The sequence below is a fragment of the Neopelma chrysocephalum genome, unplaced genomic scaffold, assembly GCF_003984885.1.
Source record: "Neopelma chrysocephalum unplaced genomic scaffold, ASM398488v2 Primary Assembly neopelma1_131, whole genome shotgun sequence".
Taxonomy (NCBI): domain Eukaryota; kingdom Metazoa; phylum Chordata; class Aves; order Passeriformes; family Pipridae; genus Neopelma; species Neopelma chrysocephalum.
Window position 1 is genome coordinate 1852115 of NW_020897793.1, and position 23063 is coordinate 1875177.

At 40.3% G+C, this 23063-nt stretch overlaps 1 protein-coding gene across 3 annotated transcripts in view; it reads right to left on the reverse strand.

Annotated features, from left to right (window-relative positions):
* Nucleotides 1–5230: 5230 nt before the first annotated feature.
* CHAT (choline O-acetyltransferase) overlaps nucleotides 5231–23063 on the reverse strand; it is a 32876-nt gene continuing 15043 nt past the window's right edge. For all 3 annotated transcript variants that reach the window (XM_027698631.1, XM_027698630.1, XM_027698632.1), the window contains exons 8-15: nucleotides 19966–20135; nucleotides 17835–17935; nucleotides 17515–17643; nucleotides 16259–16381; nucleotides 14629–14770; nucleotides 11491–11553; nucleotides 7310–7447; nucleotides 5231–5600 (exon numbers count right to left, since the gene is read on the reverse strand). In XM_027698631.1, coding sequence (XP_027554432.1) covers nucleotides 5331–5600; nucleotides 7310–7447; nucleotides 11491–11553; nucleotides 14629–14770; nucleotides 16259–16381; nucleotides 17515–17643; nucleotides 17835–17935; nucleotides 19966–20135 — 1136 coding nt within the window. In that variant the 3' untranslated portion in view covers nucleotides 5231–5330. The remainder of the gene's footprint in view (nucleotides 5601–7309; nucleotides 7448–11490; nucleotides 11554–14628; nucleotides 14771–16258; nucleotides 16382–17514; nucleotides 17644–17834; nucleotides 17936–19965; nucleotides 20136–23063) is intronic.

The window sequence follows — 23063 nt, forward strand, 5'->3', positions numbered from 1 at the left end:
TCAGCTTACTGAAAAAGTAGGGAAAGTGGCTGAGGGAAGAGTCTGTTTCATTAAGCAGCATGCTCTCATCTTCTGCTGCTATTTTGCCATCCTCATCAGACAGCTCTTGCTGCTTTCTAGGAAGCTTTAATGGCAAACTCTGAAAATTAATTTACACTTATAAAATGGATGAGAGAGATGACATCTCTATACTGTGGGCTCTAAATCATAAAGCCCACCCTATCAGTTTCCCCAGGTTAGCGCCTGGTCTCTCTCAATCCGTATCAGGTACATTACAATGATCTACCGACCCCAGTGAGAGAACTGGAACGAGTTGCCAGTGGCACATACATTGCATTAACTCATGCTCTCAAGTTTCCAGTGTCAAGCAAATAGTGATCTATCTGATACTGAGTATATGTGTGTGTGTGTATATATACATGTGTATATATATATATATATTTTGTTTTTTTGGTGCCCCTATGTGATCTAAAGCCTTTATAATCACAAAATTTTACTTAGTTGAATACCTGAGATCACACACATGCAATTTGACTTGTCTTGTAACCTTAGATTCATTTTGGTAGGCAGAAATTTTTATTATGTGTCCTCTTAGGACTGGAAAGCAACAGAGGAAAAGTGTTGCTCGTTCCCTAATAAACAGGAAATAGACCACACCAGTACTCAATGAGGTGAATTAGACAAAAAATAGCTACAATCCTCCTCTGTGGGTGATGCATCACTGCAACCTGAGGTATGGATAGCAAAGTTCTGCAGCGCTCGCTAGCTCAGCGATGCCCCGAGGCGCTGCTCTTCTGCTGGAGCTGCCGTGGAGCCGCTCCACGCCCTGCAGCAGTGCCCGGAGCAGCACAGCCGGCTCGGTCCCGCTCCGACGGCGGAGCTCACCTGCGGATGCCGGAGCTCCAAAACGTGGCACAGCTGCTCCGACCCTGGGGGCACCTGCTGCCTGCGTTGTGTTGGTTGCTGCAAATAATAGCTGAGTTGTAAGCAACAAATGTTACTTTTTACTCTCAAGTACTTTGCTTTATGGCTAAATTTAGGGTTAAACGTTTTCATCTTTGGTTTATGGGTTTATTTCAGGCTGCGTTTTTAATGAGTTTGTGCAACTGGAAAAGAAAAATATATACACACTGTAATGGGAGCTTATTTTAGCAAACACAAAAGATGGAGGTGTTTGTGCTTTCTGAGGCGTGCTTGAGGAACAGCTCTTTCCTCCTCTCTCTCTGGCACAATTGGCAGAGCCCCCTTCGCAGCCTGCTAGCCGTGCGATACGAGACCCTTCCCTACGGCACGGCTACACGGAATCTGGTGACTGGTGCCAGGACGCGAGGGAGCCGCTGGGAGCCCCCGGGAGCCGCCGTGGGTGCGGTGCCGGCTCCGGCCCCGCGGGGCGGCCTCAGAGGCTCCCCCGCCCCTGAGGGTCCCTGTGTCGGGGCCAGGGGGGCTTGGGGGCGCCGGGGCTGCCCGGCAGAAAAAGGCGACAAAGGTCTTTCATCTAGTGGCTTTTATTTGCGGTGCGGAGCTCCGTCTGCGAACGAGCTGAACTCGCGTTACCAGAGTACGCCTCAGCGCGTATATACCGATATAGACAGATAAATATATTCCGATAGAGACAGAACATAACAGGAACAACATGTGCTATAAACACACATTTACATTTGTCATAAATCTATACTTTTTTATAAAAATAAAAGTATCACTAAAATATTTCTATGTCGTCTGCAACTCATACGCTGTGTTGTCACAGCCGTGTCCGGCCAAGTCACACGTAGCACAGAGGCTCTGGCAGCACTCCTGTCAAAGGAGCGAGGTCGGGCTTTTACACCCTTGAAATACCCCTGTTTTGAACTCAAACGTCTTTTACTTTTGCTCGCTGTGAATACAAAATTTCAGGAAAAAATTGGCTTTTTAATTTCTTACATCCCAGCACTGCGTGAACAGTGGTGTACGCCCACAGAGAGTGCAAAACAATTACCTTCTCCAAGTTCTCTTGCAGGGGGGCTGTGTGTCCCGGGTCCCACCAAGAGGCTCGTTAAATCATTGCCACTTGTTACATTAATGTAATTACACTTGGTTTGTCAATCAAAATTTTCTCTCTTTTTTTACTGAACAATCTATTCCACAGTTTTCTGGTTAGAAACATTTTAAAAGCTTCACATTTGATTTCCATAAGTGCATAGAAGTGTGTATTTTTAAACTTCAGAAAGTAACTTCATTTGTATAAGACAAATAATTTTAAATAAGAACGTAAAAAAGCTACCTATTTCCTGAAATCCTTAACAGATGCAGCTGCAGTATGAGATCATCCCACACAGGTGTACGGGATTCTGTTAACTGAGAAGCAGCACAGTCCCTTAGGAAGCTCCTGCTGTCAAACAGAGAAGTTTGTGATGCCTTGTGAATTTTATCCATCTGTAATTTAACCAGGACTCTCCAATTTAAACAGACCTGAACTGAGTCTGAAGGTTCTTGCACGATGCAGGTAGTGCTTTTAGCAGGGGTAGTGGCTAAGGTAAAGCATGTGCACAAATGGCTTCCTCCGGAGGGACTGAGTTCATCAAAGCTGCTCCTTTCAGGTATTCAGGCTGAATACTAAAAGCAGATCACTAAGATACAAGTCTAAAATGATTAGCTAAATAAATGGGAAGGATGGGTGGTCACTGGTCCTCAAGTAAAAATATGGTGTCGGTATCTTCCACTACCAGTATTTTGCAGAGTTGGAGAATCTAAAACACCTGTTATGGCAGCTGTAGACAAGTAATGGGCTCTTAATGATTAAACTGGAATAAGGTTTCAGGTGTGGGTGTAATTTCAGCCTGAATTCTCACAGTGACTGTGCTGAGTACAGTGTCTAAGCTACTGTTAAAATTCCAGGCAAAAAAATAAAATAAGAAACAGGTAATACTTACAAACAACTATCAGTACCTATATAAGTAGGAATACAAAATAAAATTATATATTTAATTAGAAGAAAATGAATAAATTATCAAATAAATATTTACAGTATTGTTATACACTTCAAATATTATAATTTTAAGCATAAAATTCTATGAAAAGATGTAGTGCTACATTTATGTTAAAAATGCAGAATGCCCTCGTAGTGAAATGTGAAAAAGAAAAAATACTGGGAATGTTCTAAAGAAATGTTCATAATTATAGTATAGGAACAATTAAAAGTTATATTTTGAACAGTGTATTCTTTAAGTGAACATTTGGTTTGACTAGCAGCTTTCTTGATTTTTATTTATTTATTTTTACATCCTAACTTTTAGATTAGAGTAGATTAGATGTTAGGAAGACACTCTTTAATGTGAAGGTGGTGAGGCCCTGGAACAGATTGCCCAGAGAAGTTGTGGATGCCTCACCCCTGGAAGTGTTCAAGGCCAGGCTGGATGGGGCTCTGAGCAACCTGGTCTAATGGCAGGGAAGTGAGAACGAGATGATCTTTAAGTTCCCTTCCAACCTAAACCATTCTATGATAACTTTGGGGAAGATTTTATGCCATAATATTATTTATATAATCTAAAAATAGATTTTATCTTTGATTTGAACCAAAGCTTATGAAGTAATGAATCATATTTTTAAGTGAAACATAATAACTTTAAAGAAATGAGCCCAGCTCTTAATGTCTGTAAGTCATCATAACTGATTTACTCCAACATAGCTGACTTTTCTCCAATTGATTATCAGGCCCACTGTGCTTTACTTATGGGGTTACGGATATCCTTTATCCAGCAGACTGCTTAATTGAATGCATGCAACTCCAAAGAGGCAGTAAAATAGGCACAGACATATAGAATCTACTGAGTCTGTATCTACAGTTCTTAAACAGAAATACATCTGCATCTCTAGTTCATTGTAATAAATTTCTTCTTCTGCTTTTAGGCTTGAGAGTGCTTAAGCGTGGGATTAGTTCAGTCTACAAAAGAAGAAAAAGTATCTCCACCTCTCCACAGGCAAGTAAGCAATCCCTGGCCAGGCCTCAGAGTGTGTTCCAGCTTGTGTAGCAAGGAATCTGCGCTGGAGTTGGTAGGTGTCTTTAGTCAGTGAGTAAGTTGCATTCTAACAATGATGACTGAATACTTATAAGTAAGGCAACATATTTTGGCTTGAGAGAAAGTGACTGAAAATATCAGTCCTTGGAAGGATTTGTAGGGAATGAAAGAGATAATGAGAAAACCCTCAGGATAACGCTCACATAATACGGGCATTACTAGATACTCTATTATTTTCCTGATTGAATTTACTGTATATTGCAGGATATGATACCCTAGTTATGCTATTAAAAATATAAAATATAAATCCCTTCACATGGGATGGTGCAAAGATGATATGAGTACCAATACTCTTAAACTGGTATTTATAGCTCCAGCTTGAAGACTTCCTTATATTGCAAATTTGCCTCTTCATTCTAGTTATTGCTCTTTGATTTTGTTTGGTTGCATATACTCTCCTGCTAGTCACAGTGACTAAATTCATTCCCATGCAAACAGAAAAGGTCTTAAGTAGGATTGAATGGTACTTATGCTTTGCTGCTCTGTCAGACTGGATTTTGCTCACTGATAGAAAGAAATTATTAAGTCAATTCATTACAGACAAAATTCTCCCAGTTCTCTGTGATGGATCATGTCTCCAATATGCTACTTTCAGAATAGGACTGTGCTTGAGGCCAGTGCAAACCAGAATAAAGGCTAAATTATTTCTGCAGCATTTTTGAATTGGGGTAACATGTAAACACTAGTGTTATCTTTTTAATCTCTGTGGAAATGCACAGTGGCCACTCTAAAAAACAATCAGTTTTTCTTATATAGTTAATAGACTGGTGGTATTAAATACTCTTCATGCAAATGTTCAAGACACAATGGCATCAGTGTATTATTTACAGTGTTACTTTCAAAATTCCCAATAGGGGAAATTTCTTTTTTTTTTCTTTACATGCAAATCTTGCAGGAATAGATGTGACTATTTTAGAACTACCTGCAAGGGGATATTAATTAATTGGTGTGCCTTAGTATTTAATTCATGTCATATACAAACTTACTCAATTTTTTAGGTGATAATATGGCACAAGTTAATTATGGTTAGAAATGGTAGTACAACACATACTTGTATTATTGCCTCCTTCATTTCAGCCAGGGAGACCAAACTTTTTTTGCTGATTCCTAAGCAAGAATGGTAGATTTAGTACACAGAGTTGTAAATATTGGCAACAATGAGAAACAAATGACACTTTGGTTGTACACTGTTCTATTACTAGTATGATCTTGCCTTTGAACAACTATGTCATGTTTCTTCATAAGGTGGATCAGGAGAATAATTCCCACATCCTCTTAGCGTTTGCTGGCACTCTGCAGCTGTGTGGCTGCATCTTGTTTAGCAGATGGCTTTGCCACAGCAGAATTGCATTTGTTGCACAGATCTCTCATTGCTAGGAGACTTTCTTCCACAGCTTTTGCAAACGTGACTGAGGAGGTTTCTTTACATTCTTTAAAGCTTGAGATGCAGAATAATATATGCTCTGGCTGAGGGTTATAACATGCCCCATATCCATTGGGCACCACAGGCCCATAGCAGCAGAACATTTCCATAGTAGTTGGAACCTGGTTGCAGGGAGAAGGGAAGGAGTGATCTCTGATTAATCAGGAGACCTGAAATCAGCTGATTAGGAATGAGGAGAAAGATAAATAAATGCTACAAGTGCTGGTAATGTGGTGAATCCCCCCTTGCGGAGTGCCACGGGCTTCAGAAGCCCAGACCTGGGGCTCATTACCTGCTTGGCAGGTAAAAGCTGATCTCGGTAAAGAATTTGGTTGCTCTGTTTGTTTGCTATCATTTAAAAACTGGTATCATTTGAAGTAGCTAGACTGCATTTCTTTGCTTAATTTATATAGATATTAAAAAGCTATAAGCTTTGTTACAGATAGATAGGAGCTTTATGTAGTTCTCATACATAAAATTATGGTACCTAAAACTTCTCTACGGTTTTTAATTTCTTAAGGTTATCCTAAGGTTATGTAAACTTGTAATGCGAAGACTGCATTAAATTACAGAAATTAGTATTATCCGTTTCTAATAATAGTTTATAATTGGGATGATGTATAAAAGTATTTTAATGCATCTAGGTGCTCTAATTCTATCACACTCCAGTTTAATCATGGCATAATAAGGCAGTGAAACACTTTCTACTGCAGAAAATAAAAGATGTGTTAGAAATCTATATGTTTCAGACTTTGTGTACATGGGCCTTCACAAACGACATTTGGCTTTTTAATGGTGTAGAACAAGCCATTAGTCCTGCTAATAGAGCCATAGAATTGTCAGATAAATTTGCTGTGCAACAGCCCAAGGCCATAAAGCTATTCAGAAGCACTCTTTGCTCATGGATAGTTTCTCAGAGAATTTATGTAGTAGTGTGTTGGTTACATTCACTCATGTCTGAAAGCCTACAAACATTATGCCAAGATCAAATTACTTATTAAGGTTTTATGCAGTAGCATGATATTATAACTCTCCTTTGTTGCATAGTTCCAATCTGTGCAGTTGGGTTAGTGTTTCAGTTAATGAATTCATACATAGATTTCTTGTTTCATTAGGACTACTACTACATGCAATGAAACATTTAATTTTTAGGCTGTATGCCATAAGGATGTTTCCTTATTCAGAACATTAAATGTAGGAAGTGTTGACTCTTAGAGTATCTTTGAATGTGCAAATTACTGTAAATCCATAAATATCTGTACGTCTGAAATGTCTGTAAATCTACGTTGCATGTCTGCATGGGTTGCAGTCTTACAGTGAATAACTGAAGGCTCTCAAAGATTTCAAACACAGCTACTTTTAAGAGTAAAATGTCCTCATGGCTCTCGGCTTTTTGTTTCTCAGAGTGGCAGCCCGTCTGGCTTGTAGCTGTACTGTCACTTCCCACTAGAGCTGTGATCTTGGGGGAAGGAGGAGAAGAAAGGGAACTGGAACATAAGTAATATGAAAATTGAGGGAACTCTGAGCCCTTATGTGAATTTTACTGCCTTTGTTTGTGTGCATTTCCAGAATTTCTGGGAAGGGCTCTGGAATGTTGCAAATGAAGTGATAACTTCATTCAGTATCTACTGTGCTGATGTGCTGATTTAGTGTGCTGATGGACTAAAACTGGACTAAAAGTGTGGAGCAATTTGCAGACTTCTTGATGATTCTTGATGATACCACTTTTGTTTGTTTTACTTTTTTACATTGTTTTCACGGTGAGCCACAAGGTCTGGCAGAACACGAATTAGCCTTTGCTTAGCAAGACCAATGAACAGGAGAAACTCACCTGACTGGTTGAGAGGATGAATCGATTGCTTGTCAAGTATGTCTCATCTGTAAATATCTCTGGCAATTCCTTGAAGTGTTCCCGTGCCACCTCTCTGAGCCCCAGCAGGTGATTGTCTATTGCCATGCCAGTAATAGCCTGTGTACAGTGTGATAAGACACCAGCATTTAACTGAGTTTGGAGGCATCTTCTGAACTGTTACTGCCTGGTTTTCTGGTCAGAGTTAATGAACTTGGCTAGAGTGATGTAATGCCTGTAATGTTCAGATATTACTCTGAGTATGTACTTTGCAGAGGATCAGTAACTAGAAATTCATGTGGTGCTCTGAAGATGTAAAAATTAGAAAGGAAATGGTCTTGGGATGTGCTGATGTTATCTGAGTGTTTATCATCTCAGAGCTGAATATCATGGGCTGGGCTTCCAAGGGTGCTGAGGGGAGCATATGGGACACCAGAAATTTCTGAACATGTTTTGGAATTTTCTGTGCATCATTAGGGTTATATTTAAAGAGAGAAGGCTCCAAAACACCTCCAAATTTGAACAAATTAAGCTTTCATTGCCTTGCTACCTGCATCTCACTCTGGCAATTAAAGCATGTGTCATTCCATAGAATCTAGATCCAAAGACCTGGTAGGTGTCCACAACAAATATAGCAGTGCTCACAGAATAACCGATAGATTTGCCAGTCATCCTTCACAGATCCACTAGCACGTCCCACTGCTTGAGAAGACTGGGATTGGGGATATAGAATGCCATTGCTATTTAATTCACTGCCAAAATATCCAATTTCTTCCCCCGCTCCCTGTGTTGGCTTCATTGCAGAGCTGGAATATCTCATTACTTTAGCCCTAACTCCAGTGAGGCAATTGGAAACAGAAAGTGTAAGACAGCATAGTTGGATGGTACCATAGTTGGGGTACCAGGAGTCTAGGATTAAATTAAACAGGGTTTTACAAAGGGGAATAAAGTTCTTGACAAGCAAGAGACCCTCAGCAGTCTCTACTCGCTGTCCTGCTCGCTCCTGTCTCTGCTCACCATGATCCCCAATGCAGAACCAGCCATGCTTGCCCCCTGCCCCTGCTCTTGAATGTCCCCAATTCCCTCTCCTGTCTGAGGATCTCAGGCAAAGTGATAGGAAGCACGTGTGGGGGCTGAATGTTGGCAACAGTGGCACATTGGTGGCTGGCTGGCCAGGTACAAGAACTGCTGCTGAGCCTGCACTGAGGCTTTCTGCCATCAGCTTGCCATGCGTAGGTCTCTGCTCTGCCCAGCTCCCTAATGCTCTAGACTTAAGGGATTTATTTGCTTTAGGATCTTTGCCTTGCTAGCAAATGTGATTGAAGATGGCTAACGGGATCAAAAATGAGCAGTGGAGATTGGCAGACAGGATAGTTACAGAGTTTTGTTTTCTTAGGAAACCAAATCAAAATTTGTTCCAACCAGGTAGGAATTGCCTCAGATAATACCTGCGTTTAAAATCCTACAGTGTAGGTTTGTTCTTGCTGGTGAAAGCGCTGATTTTGTGGACTGAGCTGTAGCTCATCCCTGATCCAGGCAGAAGTCATATAGGAAGAGAATGCTGAACCAGGGACATTGTACTACACTGAGAGCAGAACTGACATCGCTGTGGCACAGGCCCCTTGTAACAAGGGAAACAAGCAGCCTGAGAAAAGGCAGGATTTGAAAAAGAGCACAAGTTTGGTTTTCCTCTTAAGGATTAAAAAAAAATAAAATTAAAGGAAAGCACAAGTTTGCTTTTCCTCTTACAAGGAGAATAGCTTTAACCACTGGTAAGTGCCTGTAGCAGAGGGTTGGGAGTGCATAGTCTTATTTGGCTTATTTAGGACTAGCACCCATTGGTAAGGGGGCTGTTTGTTCATCAGCCCAGACAGAGCAAGGATGCTTGCAGGAAGGTGGCATACATCAGGGCTGTGCTTGCGTTCTTTTTCCCATACAGGGAAACCAACTTGATAATCAAAGGAAATATTTTGCTATCACACAAGATTTATAAGGCTGTTAGCAATGACATTTTTGCAACATAGATCAATGTCATGTCTGAAGAGAGGCCGAGACAGGCTAACGAAATAAACTGTGAGTCAACGCATAGGAAAAAACTGTGCTAAATTGAATTTTAGAGCTCCACATTTAAGATAGCAATGCTACTAGTAAGCATTAACAAGGGGAAATAAAATCAGTAAATTGCTTTTTGTTTTATGAAGTAGATTTTTTTTTGTTTGTTTTCCTTAGGAGCTATTACATTTCAGTCTGTTACACACAATTTAGTCAGACCATCTAAGTCTTACCCAGAGTTTAAAGGCACAACAATTACATTCTGCTATTCTGAGAAAGAAAGGGAACCTTGGTGAGTAGAAATACCTGGAGAGCTTTTTAAATTTAAAGATAAATTATTTTTCCAATGGCAGTTTTAATGTTTTCCCCTGAGCTACACTGGAGGCTGAATTTTTTAGCCATTTCTGGATCTCAAATGACTTGGAGCTTGGAGGGGAGATTTTTTTTTGTTGTTGTTTGTTTGGTTTTTTGTTGTTGTTGTTGTTGGTTGGTTTTTTAAGAGATGTAGAGAAATTCCATTGGTTGTGACCTTGTAGACCTAGAGTATGTTGTGCTCATTGTGAAGTTACCCTGAGATGGTTCAGGTGAGACAGTTGCCCTGAAGTGAGACTTCCCTTCACTGTACACATTACATGGAGTATCAGTTTCTAAGATGTGGGTTTTCAGCACAAGGCTTGAAACACAGAATTGTTTTTCTTCCCTGCTTCTTTTGTTTCACAGTTTTAGGCACAGTTCCTGCCTGAAAGCAACACTTTGCTTCTCCAGTGCTCTGAGTTTACCTTTGAAACCACCTCTGAAAGTGAATGATTTATTGCATATTATGAATATCTAAACAATGTGGGCTTATGAAGCAATGGTCTGAGGCAAAACCATAGGTAGCAAATTCACTTATCATAGCTGGTTATTAACATTTATTAATTTCGTGAATGGTATGACTAAGTTGTTTATAGAATAAGTCTGTGCTTTGTCTTGGCACAGTGGGATGTACAGCATTACTCAGGCTGAATTGTCTCATTTTTAATCAAGAGAAAATGAGTTGTATTTGATACTAAACTGATTTCTTCACTGGAGAACATCTCTTCCTTTAATTAGACACTGCATTCAGGTCTTTAAAACAGAACTTACTATAATCATTCCCTCATTGTTAATGCCCTTTATTAGAAATGGCACTTTGGAATACCAGAATACACTTTCTAGAATACCAGTCCATCTCAGGATCAGATACCAGATAGAGACCTCTCTCCTCTAGTGAAGAGAAATATAAGAAAATGCATAGATGGTTAGTTTTAGGGGGAAAAAATTGTTCCTAATATGTTACAACTGTCTTGAGATTATCTGCAATGATATAGCTTATGGGTCTAAATACCTGTAAATTTGGGGGATCTGAATTTTGCAGTTGGAACTTTATTTTTCATGCATGTTACATAGTTAAATTGGGTGCTTTAAGCCTTGCATACTTCTCATCTCTGATAAGTTTTTCTGCTTGTCATACCCCATTGAACACCTCACTGCCACCTTGCTTGGCTATCTTTGTGGCTAACATTTCATGTTGATCACAGAGCATGAAGAATAAAGACTTCTTTCACCTGGCTACTGTTCTCCCTTCCAAACCCTTCAGTATTTATAAAAAAAAAAATCCCTTTATGAAATTTTGATTGCAAGCTCTTTAAGATGGAGTTTTTGAATTTTTAATTTGCACAACACCAAGGTTAGTGCAATCTCAGTTTGTGGCTGGGACTCCTAACAATGACACAGATATAAATCATAAGTGTTTCACAGATACACATTCACTGGGAGTAGGTTGGATACAGAGTGTCATATTCCATGACAGTGCTAGATAAGAGAGCTAATGCCAGTGTCATGGTCTTTCCACTTATGTCTGATGCAGAATTTTGTTATCTTGCTTTTGAGGAAGTATTTTTTAAGCTGAGGGTAGTTGAATATGGCTATTTGGGCCATTGGAAATGTTCATAAGGATGACATAGCAGATACTTTCCTATTTGGAGATGCCTACATTTTTCTAGTGCTAAAATAGTTAGTGATTGTATCTTCATACTTTTCTTGAAAAAGCCAAGTAGTTCTTATTCCGACAGGCAGAAGGTTTTACTCACCAGAATAGAGTAATTAGTCTGAGCTGTAATTGCGTCCTTAAATCTCTGCATCTTCTCAGAATCCTGTCGAGGTAATCAAAATATATGTATTATTGAATAAATTCTCAAAGAAATAGCATCTTCCATCAACTAACCAACAGCCAAACTGCAAGCACTCTCAAATGTCCTTTGCTCCTGCCTCAGGTGTAAGTACTCATTATAAATGAAAAGCCATAGGGATCAATGTCCTGATCAGCAACGGTGCCTTGTTGTGCAAGGGTTGAACAAGTTTATTGATGGTAGTTTGTAGTTCCATTTATGGACTCCTTCCATGGATTCTGGGGGTGTAGATTATTACTAATTGAATCACTCCATTTGAAATAAGGAAAATTATTGTCTAGTGTAATTCAGTGTTTTCAGAAAAGACAAGCAGTGTATCTTCTCCAGAATGGTTTATCTAGACAATGACAGTGATATTAATGAAAGCCATTATTGATATTTTACTAGCCAGTTGAAAAATTACTTCCATGTGTGAAAGGGCATCTAGAATTTTCCACAGATGCCTCGCATTTCAGATAACAAGCCAGTAAATTTTGACTCCTGTCAAATGGCAGCCTTTTATATTAAGGGAACCATCCTAAGAAGTGCTGCCCTGCTGTACATCAAGTCCCACACTGCAACTGTGGGAGACCCTGAAACAGCCAGAAATGTCTGAGTCTCCAGATAAACAGGAGACCTTCAGCTCCTATGGACGATGAATGATCTTTTGAACAAAGAATTCATTTTAGAAGCAAGTCAAGGTCACCATCAGGGACCTTCAAAATACAGAGTCTGATATTTTTTCACAGGGCTGGAGCTAGGACTTAGTTCCCTTGTACAGATTAAATTACCAAAGGCAGTCTTTAAATCTGATTAATTTACAGCTATTCAAGCAATCTCTCTAGTGTCAGTAGCTGCTGCTTTTACAGCAAGTGTCAAATGCGTGAGATATTTCTCCTGCTAAAGAATCAATCTGACTCAATCAATCTTTGGTGACTGTTCAAGCTATGGTTTGAGGATAATTTTTATTAGCATCAGAAGGAAAATGGTTTTCAATGTTATTTTAATTAATGGCTATTAACAAAAAAATATTTTGGGTAGTTCAAGGCTACTTAAAGCAAGCGATGCAGCTCTTTGTCCAAAAAATAGAAATAACCCCTTAACATTCGGAGGCAATTTGTTGGTCTAAAGAAATCACCTTGGAATATGGTTGTATTAAATTAATTTTGTTTCTAATGTTTCTGTGATAATTATATCTATAGTTTTGAACTGAAAGATGAAGATGTTCACATCAAAACAAAGATTTCTAAATGTCTGTTTGAAAGAACGATCCCAGACCAGTATAACTGTCCCTTGTATCTCTCAGTGGACAAGAAGCCAGGAAAACTATCAGTGGATTGGTTTGCATTATGATGGCAGGTTTTCCAGGGGGAATGAAACCATTATTCTCCCTATTTGTTACTGCCAAGGCATGCAGTGGAAAGATAAGGGGGCTGAGACTGAGCTCAATCTAGGCACGCGTGGCATTTCTTGGTTTGCTTGCATGAAGCAGTACAAGTTGGGGTGCTGTGAAAGGGGAGCACAACCTCAGATTTGGGTGGTGAAATCGTGAGAAATGCTGAAGCTTTGGGAGACTTGCAAAAGTTAGTAAGTATTGGAATATGGAAGGAAGGAAGAGACTATTGGAAGGAATAAGGAGGATCTGTTAAAATGACGTGAGGAGCAGGCTGGCCCTGCCCAGGAGTGCAGTCAGGCTGCTGCCAAGTGTGTTGGGGCTGGGGCTGTGATGAGCACACGTGTGGAGAGGAAGGTGTGCACAACAGTAACTTCTAATGAAATATGATCAAGAACCATCTTGTCAGACAGGACACTGATAGCAAATAACAACAGCCTCTTCTTGTCCTCTGTACAGTAGTCACTATTATGTGTAATAGCATGGTCATAATCTGCTGTGAATTACCCACTCAGCACAGGGAATTGCTACAGGGTTTTTTGAGTTATCATTTTACCATGGAATTTGAGTCTTGTTCAACAGGAGCTAAATTCTGGGCATGGTAACCTTAAGGAGACTGAAGAGGCAGTGGACGAACAGAGCACTTCTCTGGGCAAATTTTCATCATCTTCTGGGACATCAGAGCTTGGTTTATAATATTTCATTGATTTACACTTAATCTACACCCCAGCAATGAATCTAGCAATGCTATGCTGAATTCTAAAGAGCAGCCATGTGGGCTGTTGCCACTGGAGTGGGCTTACTGTGAAAAATAATCTATATTGTGGCAGTGTTTTGCATCTAAACAGCCACCTGGAAATTCCCTGTACGGCAGCGAAGTGCAGTGGGTGGAAGTGGCACAGAGAGAGATATTGAGGGAGGCTCTCCAGGGATGATGAGCGGACAGTGCTCAATGCTGTTTGTGCAGCTATACTCTCAGCTCTACCTCTTTGCATTCCCATCTACTCTGTACAGTACTCATGCTTCTGGAAACAGATGGTGGCGTCTCAAAGCAAGGAAATTTTAATTTTTTTTTTTTTGCAGTGTGATATCAGGACAGTTTGGAGAGTTGTTTGATTAGCTTGATGAAGTTTTTCATTATTCAGGTCCAGCTCCCTTGAGAATCCTATAAAACTAATTCTATTTTGTGGAAACACACCTCTGAAACAAAAAAGATCAGCCAGGACATATCCGCCTTATCTAGAAATCAAAGCATGGGAATTACATCACACATTGCAGTCTGCAGCAGAGCTAACTACTGCAGGGGACCTGCCAGGCAATTCCCCTGGTGTGGCAGTATAATGATCCTGAACTTTGCATGTTCAGCCTAGATCTCTCCAGGGAGCTGAATTTGGATCTGATGACAGAACATTGTCTAAATCTAAAATCAGATGTTTTGTTTCTTATAATGTCCTGTTTAGGCAGCTCTGAGTCTTTTGGATGCTTAAATAAAAATAAGGGAATATTTATATTTAGCTTAATGGTTGGTTTGTACAAAAAACAAAATCCTGTGAGGCTTGCTACCCTGCCCTATGCATTTATGTTCTCAGTTAACAGTTAAAAAATGAGAGACTAGGGACCATGAGTGCATTATTTACTCAGTGTTTTGGCAAAGAAGACCAACATACCGATACAGCTGTCTTGTCATCAGTCATTGCTTTTACAAAAGCAAATGCTTCTGAGGTAGAAGACCTGATATTGTCCACTCGGCCCTCATCAAATCGGCGTAGGGAAGCACTTTCATAGGTCGGGACGAGTCTCCTGTGGCATCTGAAAGAATGAAGTAAGAAAAGCAAAGAATAATTATTTTCAAGGAGTCACAAAGACTAAGAGAAATATAGGCTCGGTGCATTTTATTGTTACAGACACACTTTTATGTTTTGCACAGTATTCATCTTAATGTTGATAGAATTCTATAAGAAACTTAAAAAAGATCGATGCTCACTCCCTTCTAATATGAGAAGCTACATACAGCTGTATATGTTTTAGTTATGCATTGCCAGTAAAAAATGACTTGCTGTGTAAAAACAAGGCTAGTAAAACTAAAATTTACTGAAATATCTCAAGGAATGTTTTATTTGTACCACATCATAAAATAATTGTGTAATTAATCATTTATTTATGGGCTTGAAATATGTTTTATTTAAAATAAGAAAAAACACACTCGGTGTGTGAATGAAAAGTAGAAAACTGAAAAGAGTACTATTTGTGAGCTGAAATGAAACCCCACATAGCAATTAGAACAGAGTGAGAAGACTGTTGTTTAATTTGAGTCCAGATATATAGCCACTATTCCTTGCTTCAGGAGACCTAGTGTGTCTTTCAGTTGGAGCAGGGGGTCTCACATTGTAACTGTCCCCTAAGTTTTTTGGTTGTTTTTTTTTTTTTTTCAAACATGGGATTTATATCATGGCTGGAATCCAGACAAAAATCTTGGACTAGGTCATTTTTGAAGGTTGGTTAATGGAATATACAAAAAAATGGATGTTTAACAGATGTTAATGGAGTACAGGAAACGTGTTGGGCACCTCTAGTTTTGGCCAGGTAAAGACCACGTCAGGATTTAATTCGACACAATACAGAATTATTTGTGTAATAGGCTGTTCTGCAGGAAACCATGCAACCGATCTCTAGTCTGGAATTCTGGCAATGTAGAAAGGAGCTTTTGACTTTGGTAATACCATGGAAATCAGACGATATTATCAAATCTTGGGATGTCTGTGAAGAAGGAGGCAGCAGTAGTAACTGTCCTGTGTAGGAACTCTGATCTGATACGCTGCTGTAGAATTCTCCCCTATGGATGCTTTTCACCCTGCAGTGCAGGAGGTGCGTGTGTGGTGAGCTCGGGGTTACTGCCACGTCCTTCCCAAGCCATCCACAGTGGCAAGGGAGTGTTTCTGCCCCACAGACTTGGACTCCTTATAGCTGCTGCTGCTACAGACAACCCCACTACTCCCTGCCACATCCCCTCACCCTCTTCTCTATGCCAAGAGCAGGGACAGCTGTGGGGAAGGTACTGGCTGGGAATGGCATGTGTGGGACACAGGGATGATGAGCAAGAAGAGGGAAAGGGAGCAAAGAAAAGGAGTAGTCTGAGAACCAGGTGTCCGTTTCTATTTTTCCTGTCCTACAGCCGTTAGGCATGATCACTCATTTCCATGCAGGATGCATTTGTTTGAGTGCTTGGTTAAAAAGGGACTTTCTTTTAAAAAAATCCTACCTTGTGTACCTTGTTCCAATGATCTGAATTAACCTTACCTGTAGAATGCCAGCTGAAGTGCTACTTGAATGTAGGCATCTGGGCTAACCTTTTGTTTCTTAATAAATTCCTTTCCGTGGTGCTCAAACTTGTAAGCAATAAAATCCAGATTTTCCACCATCCTGGAAAACAAGCAGAAGCAGTTACTCCAGGGGGAGATGCAAGAATCTTATAGAATCATTAAGGTTGAAAAAGAACTCTTAAGATCGAGTCCAGCCATTAACCTAGCACTTGCTCACTACGAAACAAAATCATATTCCATTTTTGTTTGGAAATAAAACCCAGAGATCTTTTCCTGCCTGTACCCACTTGGAGGTGAGTGGGCTCCTGCTCTGCAGACAGTCCTGGCCTTTGGTAACTTTTTCCTAGTCAGTAACTTTTATTCATGCAGGTTCTACACCAGACTTGTTTTGTGCAGCCTTAACATGAGCTGTGGCACTCCAGTCTGTAACAAACCCCCACGACCCTAATGTTTCCACCCCTGAAGCCTAAGTGAGGGCCTCCTTTGTTCTTGATTAATTACTGAATTTACTGGAGTGAGAAATGGGTGCATTTAAAACCTGACGAAGGCTGTAAGCTCATTGCAAGTTCCAATTTAGAGGACTACTACGTTTATTTAAAAACAAAAAGGAATTACTCTGCATCCTGAATATTTCCACTCCTATGTGTGCTTCTAGCCACTTTGAGGTCTTGTCTAAGGCAACCACACTGGATATACTTACAGCTGATCATGCAGACACTGTGTTAATACTCTACAGAGAGATCACAGGCCTGAGTATTGAAAGAAATAAATTCTTATTGCCATCTCCACTCCCAAAGATCATGTAAACCTTTTACAGTGTGGAAACACAGTCAGAAGAACTAGCCTTTGTAGGAGCAATATGAATGCAAACAAATTACATTCTTGAATTCAAATTGTTTATTCAAACCAGTTGTATTCTTCTGTCCCCTCTGTGTATCCCTCTTGCACTGATTTCAAATTGAATTAGCTCAAACCCATAAAGGACGTCCACAAAAACAGAGGACCTGCGTTGTTTGCATCCTGTGAAAATAGGACTAAACTGTTTTTCCAGTGGTTTTTAGCATTCCTAATATTTACAGGGGAGGAGAACAATGGAAATGCAATTCCTGAATACAGTGAAGTAGCTCCAGGAGGGCAGGAAGCCCTCCAGGGGGAAACCCATGCCTGCACACAATGTGCTGGGTAGTTCCCAGCTTGCAGTCACTTTTGAGAAAAATGAAGCGTCTGTTCTACCTTTGGAGTTTTTCTGCTGATGATGCCAAATGTGTCTGAATTTCAGGGGAACATTTCCATCTTAGTCTCCGTGGAGCAGGAAGCTCGCTCACTGAATCAGCTCGGACTAATTTCTTGGAATTTTCTTTCCTGTTAGTATGTGAAACAGAAATCATTAAGGTCACAGGATTAATCTCTCTGTTAAACACTGCTTTTTAGCAGGTGAATCACTGCTTTCCAGTAGTTTTATGGGTCTTAGTGCATCAGGGGGAATTTTCCACTGGCAGAGGCTTCCCCAGGGGCTGGAGTGGGTACAAAAGCTGTACTGAAAGGGAACTCACACGTGCTTGAGCAAGTATTCAGTGCACTGCACCATGACGATGCCATCGAAGGGGGAATGTTCACACACGGTGCCGCAGACTCCGTCTCTTCCTACCACAAACTAAACAAGGAAAAGAACAGGTGCAAGATATACAGGGAATAAATCATGTTCTGGCTAAGTTACTTGTGATGGAAACCTAACTAACAAAGATGTTATCGTTCTCCTGTGGTTTTCTTATTGCTCATATCAGGATCTTCCTTGCCTTATAGGTCAGTGGGTGACTTACAGGCCTATCATAGGAGACTATCTTGTCCTGTGAAAGGCATTGCATTGAATCCCTTTCATGCTGCTATTTCAGACTGAGACCTGTGAGAATGTGAATTTTAGCAATTCCTGTGGGAGTCTGAAAATTAGATTTAGCGTGTGCTTTATGATACAGAAAACTCATCAATAGAAAGACAGGCCAGGGTTCTCCTTCCACATTTGGGAGCAATGCAACATCTAGATCTGGGAAATCCATAAGGTCCCATTTTATTACAAAGCTCATCCTTATTTGGTAGCTTTCTCAAAGCTTGTTTTTAAGCTTTTTTTAATTCGAGGTGCTTTCTTCATTTCCCTCTTACTTGTCTTCATTCTTTATTTCATTGTGTACATGTGGCATAGCTGGTGACAACCTGCTGCACTCTAATTCTGTGATACACCCCTGCAGTTGGTTATTTCTGCATCTCAAACAAAAGCAGATGTCTAGGACAATACTGCAGCCTGTCTCACGTTTCCTGTCCTTTTTCTGGATTTTGCCCCACACTTCTTTTGGAGTATATTTGGCTGGACTTCTCTCCCCCAGCTCACTCTGTGCATTTGTATCACACACATGCCTCCTGCCTTCCTGCTTGCCATGAGGTTTTCACAGAGTGTGTGTGTGCATGATGCAAAAGGTTCACCTGGACATTTTCTGATGCCTTACTGTGAAGGTGAAGAAGAATATGGAGAGAAAGATCAAAATCTGTGAGAATGGCTTCCTACATAATCTGTGTATGCATGAAAGAAAATGGAATCTTATTTCCCTAAGAATTTCTCTTAACTTTTAAACTGCTGGCTTGAATACATCTGGACAGATGAAGTTGTCCCATATACTATGCAATTTTATTTTCTTTCTGCTACCTTATGATAGTAAACAAAAAGAAATCTTGTTTACTCTTATCTGCTTGAAACATGTCAACAAGAGACCCTGCAAATAACAGGATTCTAACTAAAGACAAATGATTTCTTCTTCAAAAATGCAGCACTGGAGTCTGCTAATAATGTCATTTGCAGTGGCATAAATCAGGAATGACTACATGTATTTTCATGTATTTTCACTGCGGTAAGTCAGTGGAAGTGAAATTATTTTAGGGGTTTCTCTTTTCGTGTTACTGTTCTTAGATATGGCAAGAGCAGCAAGCATTATGCAAGCCATGTATCAGTCAGGGGTTTTTTCAATTTTTCATGAGGTGTCAACATTGTTGACAGTTGGAGATTAATACATTGCTTCACCCTGGATCTATTGCAAAGTGTGAAAATAACAGTGAGACACTTTCAAATATGACAATCAAAATCTGACTGGGAAAAAGGCTGGAGATGTCAATACTTCCAGGAAAGTCTCAACAAGGATGTCATTAAATGAGTAAACAGTCTGTTAAGTAAGGACTTAAACACATGCTAAATTGTAGTATTTCTAGGATGTCAGGAAAACGTTTAAGAAGAGAAAACAGAGGAAAAATATTGTGCTTTTCTTTTTCGCTCTGGGATGCTAGGCCAGCATTTTTATTTCATTTGATTGAGTGTAATAAAATTGCATTCTGCTTTCATTCAGATGTCTTCCTACCCCTATGTCTGTGTATCTGTCTTACCTCCTCAAGTGCAAAGGGCAGCTTCAGAACACGTGGAAGTGCATTTGTGTTGGGAGAATGCCCTGACTCTGCCAGCAAGGCAGTCAGTCTGCCTCCCCTGCCCTGCAAGGGACAGCCTTGCTCACACCAACCCTGCCTGGCCAGATGCTGACACCACCTTCCCCTCTTTCTCCCACTTGACTCTAAGTGGTCCCTACCACGAGGCAATGGGAGTCCTTTGCCATGTGCAAGTAACATCACGGTGTACTATGAGGTTTTTACCTGCATAGGTTTGTCATACCAGCGATTGGCCCCGTTTCTGTGGTAGCCTCCTCCATGCAGCAGTTGCAATGCCATGTTTGTGTCATTGAGTTCCACCCCACTGGGGCTGTCCAGGCACACCAGGCATATGCACCGTTCAATCATGTCAAGAGAGTCCCGGTTAGTAGAGTCTGGGGATAAAAGAGGGAAATGTTCACATCCTCTTACCTCTAAGTGCAGGACTGGCTGGGGAGCCCTGCTGCCTTGGGCACCATTGGAGATCTGCACTGAGCTGGTGTTTGCAGAGCTCTCTCCACAGCAGATCATCTCAGTGCAAGGAAACATTATACCAAGACATTAATTCATGTGTTAACTTTTGTAATATCTCTGTGTATCTTTCATATGATTCAATAATATCCACTTTCTTTCTCTGCCTTTCATTTCCTGAAGTAATTATATTACAAAATGGATCTATTTTACTCTTAAAGCCAGCAATGCTTACTTATTTTATATATAACGGTTACAGAGAGGACAGGTGGAAAATAGAAAATTTCAGAGCTCATGCTATTGCTGCAGTATTCTGCTTTGGGACAGCAGGGCTTGTACTGGTTTTGTGCTGTTCTCCCATTGAAACCCTACAGCAGGGCTCATGTTGTTTTTGTGTTATTGTATTAAAACCCTCTACTCTCTCCTGTCCCTGGTCATTAGGTTATATTGCCTACATCACATGAGGAAAATATCTGTGGATGAGGTTGTGAGGTTTAGTTTTTGAACATGATTTTTCCAAAGCCATATGTTGCCACATTCCACTTCCCTCCTGTCACTAATGTACTGATGAATAAAATGGGCTTTTTCTGGATCTCTTTCTGTTTATTTTCCCTATCCTTGCTTATAGAGTTGGACTACTGAGACTATTTTTACCTTGTCCTCAGCGTGTTCCTCCTTATTCGTGGTGTATTTACGTGGATTTTTTTTCTCAGATTCTTTATCTAACTCAGAAATATTATGAAGTTTAAGGGTTTGTTTGCATCTGAGGACCAGTTTGAAGCATAGGAAATTTCTGATTGTGAGCACTTAATACAGCTCTTAATTGAAAGGATAAAAGTGTGAAACATATAACAAGAACTTGCTTTATTTAAAAGCATATAACATTATTAATTGCTGTTAAATGGTTGTTAACAAGATCAAAGGAAAAATGTCAGCTTAGAACTCCTTCCATTCTTAACAGATCAGCCTTCATCTACTGGTTTTGCTAGATTTTGGTGTAAATGATTTTTGTTTCAGGATGTTCTTGACTAGAGATATGAATTCAGATTGATCAAAACTTCTTTCAAGTCTGTGCTGAGTTCAACAAGTCTGTGCTCAATTCAGGAGATGATTTCAGCTGAAAGAATGGAAAAATATTTAAAATTAAACAATTCTGATTTGCATTTGAAATACATGGAGCCATTTAAATACATGCATGTTCTTAAGGTTTGCACATATGGAAAGTAGATTGATCCTCTGAAAGAACAGCATTTTTCAAAGTAAGAAAAAATGCACCTTCCCAGAAGGAGTAATGTAGGTTAGTGAGGAGCTAGAAAAATAACAGATGCTTATTATCATCCAGGTTCATTCTCTAGATGCTTTGTAGTAAAAAAGAGCTCAAATATGCAAGAAATTTAAAAGATGTCAGGAGAAGGAGAAGCAAGGTGATAGCAGTGACTGAGAAGGGAGAGGGGGAGCTGTGGCCTTTTGCAGGTTATTGCTGTTTGGCAGCTTCTGTGAGGGAACATTAGCAGCCATGGGACCAAGTGGCAGGGATGGTCAGCCTGACTCCTTACAGGCTGCGTGGGGACCTGGTGGAGTGCCCACTGTTGTCTTCCCTTGCCCACAGAAGCAGAGTCCTAGGGAAGGCACCTGGAGTGCCTGCCAGCTCCTACAAACACTTGAGCCAGGAGATTGCATGTGATGGGGCATGTTGAGGTTTCTGCCAGTGATTACCCTACATGTGAAACACTGGTGTCCGTATGGAGTGTCTTCAGAAGCATTCATAAACTTCATAAGGAAGAAGATGTGTCCCTGTCCTCTTGACTGTAAAGCTCTTTCAGTATCTCCCATTGCAGGGCTGTCTGTAATTGTGGAATTTTTTTCATTGATGGTCTGGGTATGTTGATGCAAAGGCTGAAAAGATCCTTGTGAATGGAAGTTGCCTGGTATACATCAGCTTCTGGTGTTTGCAGACAGGCACCTTCAAGGAAAAACTGCTTGGATAGTGATTTACAAACTGTTCCCAGCTTGCTCAGCATTCTGCTTTACGTCGTTTGATAGGTTTATATATATTTCATTGTGGCTGCTACCCACACATCTTTGACAGATACGAAGCCCTTATCTGACATATGGCTTCGGGGTATCTGGAGTGTAGGTATTAGAGTGAATAAAATTAAGCTCTGCTAGAAACAGAAAAGTAGGGGAAAGATGGCCTTACAGAAGGAAACAGACATGTCTAGAGAGCTGATCAAACACTGAAAAAATTATCCTGTGAAGCAGGCAATAAATTGCACAAGAACTCATGAACCATGACAAGAGCTGAAACAGAGAAGTGTGAGAACAAGCCTAAGGCCCTGCAAGACTTTTCTTGTCCTTCTGCCTTTCTAATGTGCAGTTGCATTGAATTGGCCACTCAGCTGTTGGTTAGTTGGGTTTTTTGGTTTTAGTTTTAAAAAGGAAAAGACAGTACTCAATCAAATTCAGATATAGTATGCATGGGACTGCAGCCCTTATAGCAGTAAGAATTCACTCCTTTACTTAGGAAGGGTGAGTTGGTTCTGCATCCTGAAGACAGTTAAAATACTGTGTTTATAAATCAGTGATGGCTGGGATTATTACAATGTCTTTGAAATCTTCTCACCTAGAAGACCTATTGTCTGTTTTCAGGTCTGTGCAGGCCCATGGATATATCTCCTTCACAGCCTCTGCAAAGCACTGTATAGGTCTTCTCGGTCTCAAGCATCCTCTCTTGCCCTGCCCAGAACAGAACAGCTGTTACATTGCTTCACAGGTTTTCTCTTCCTCTGTTAGTTATGCAGGGCTGTTAATGATCTTGTATCCACGTGTAACAGCAATGCATTCACCTATAT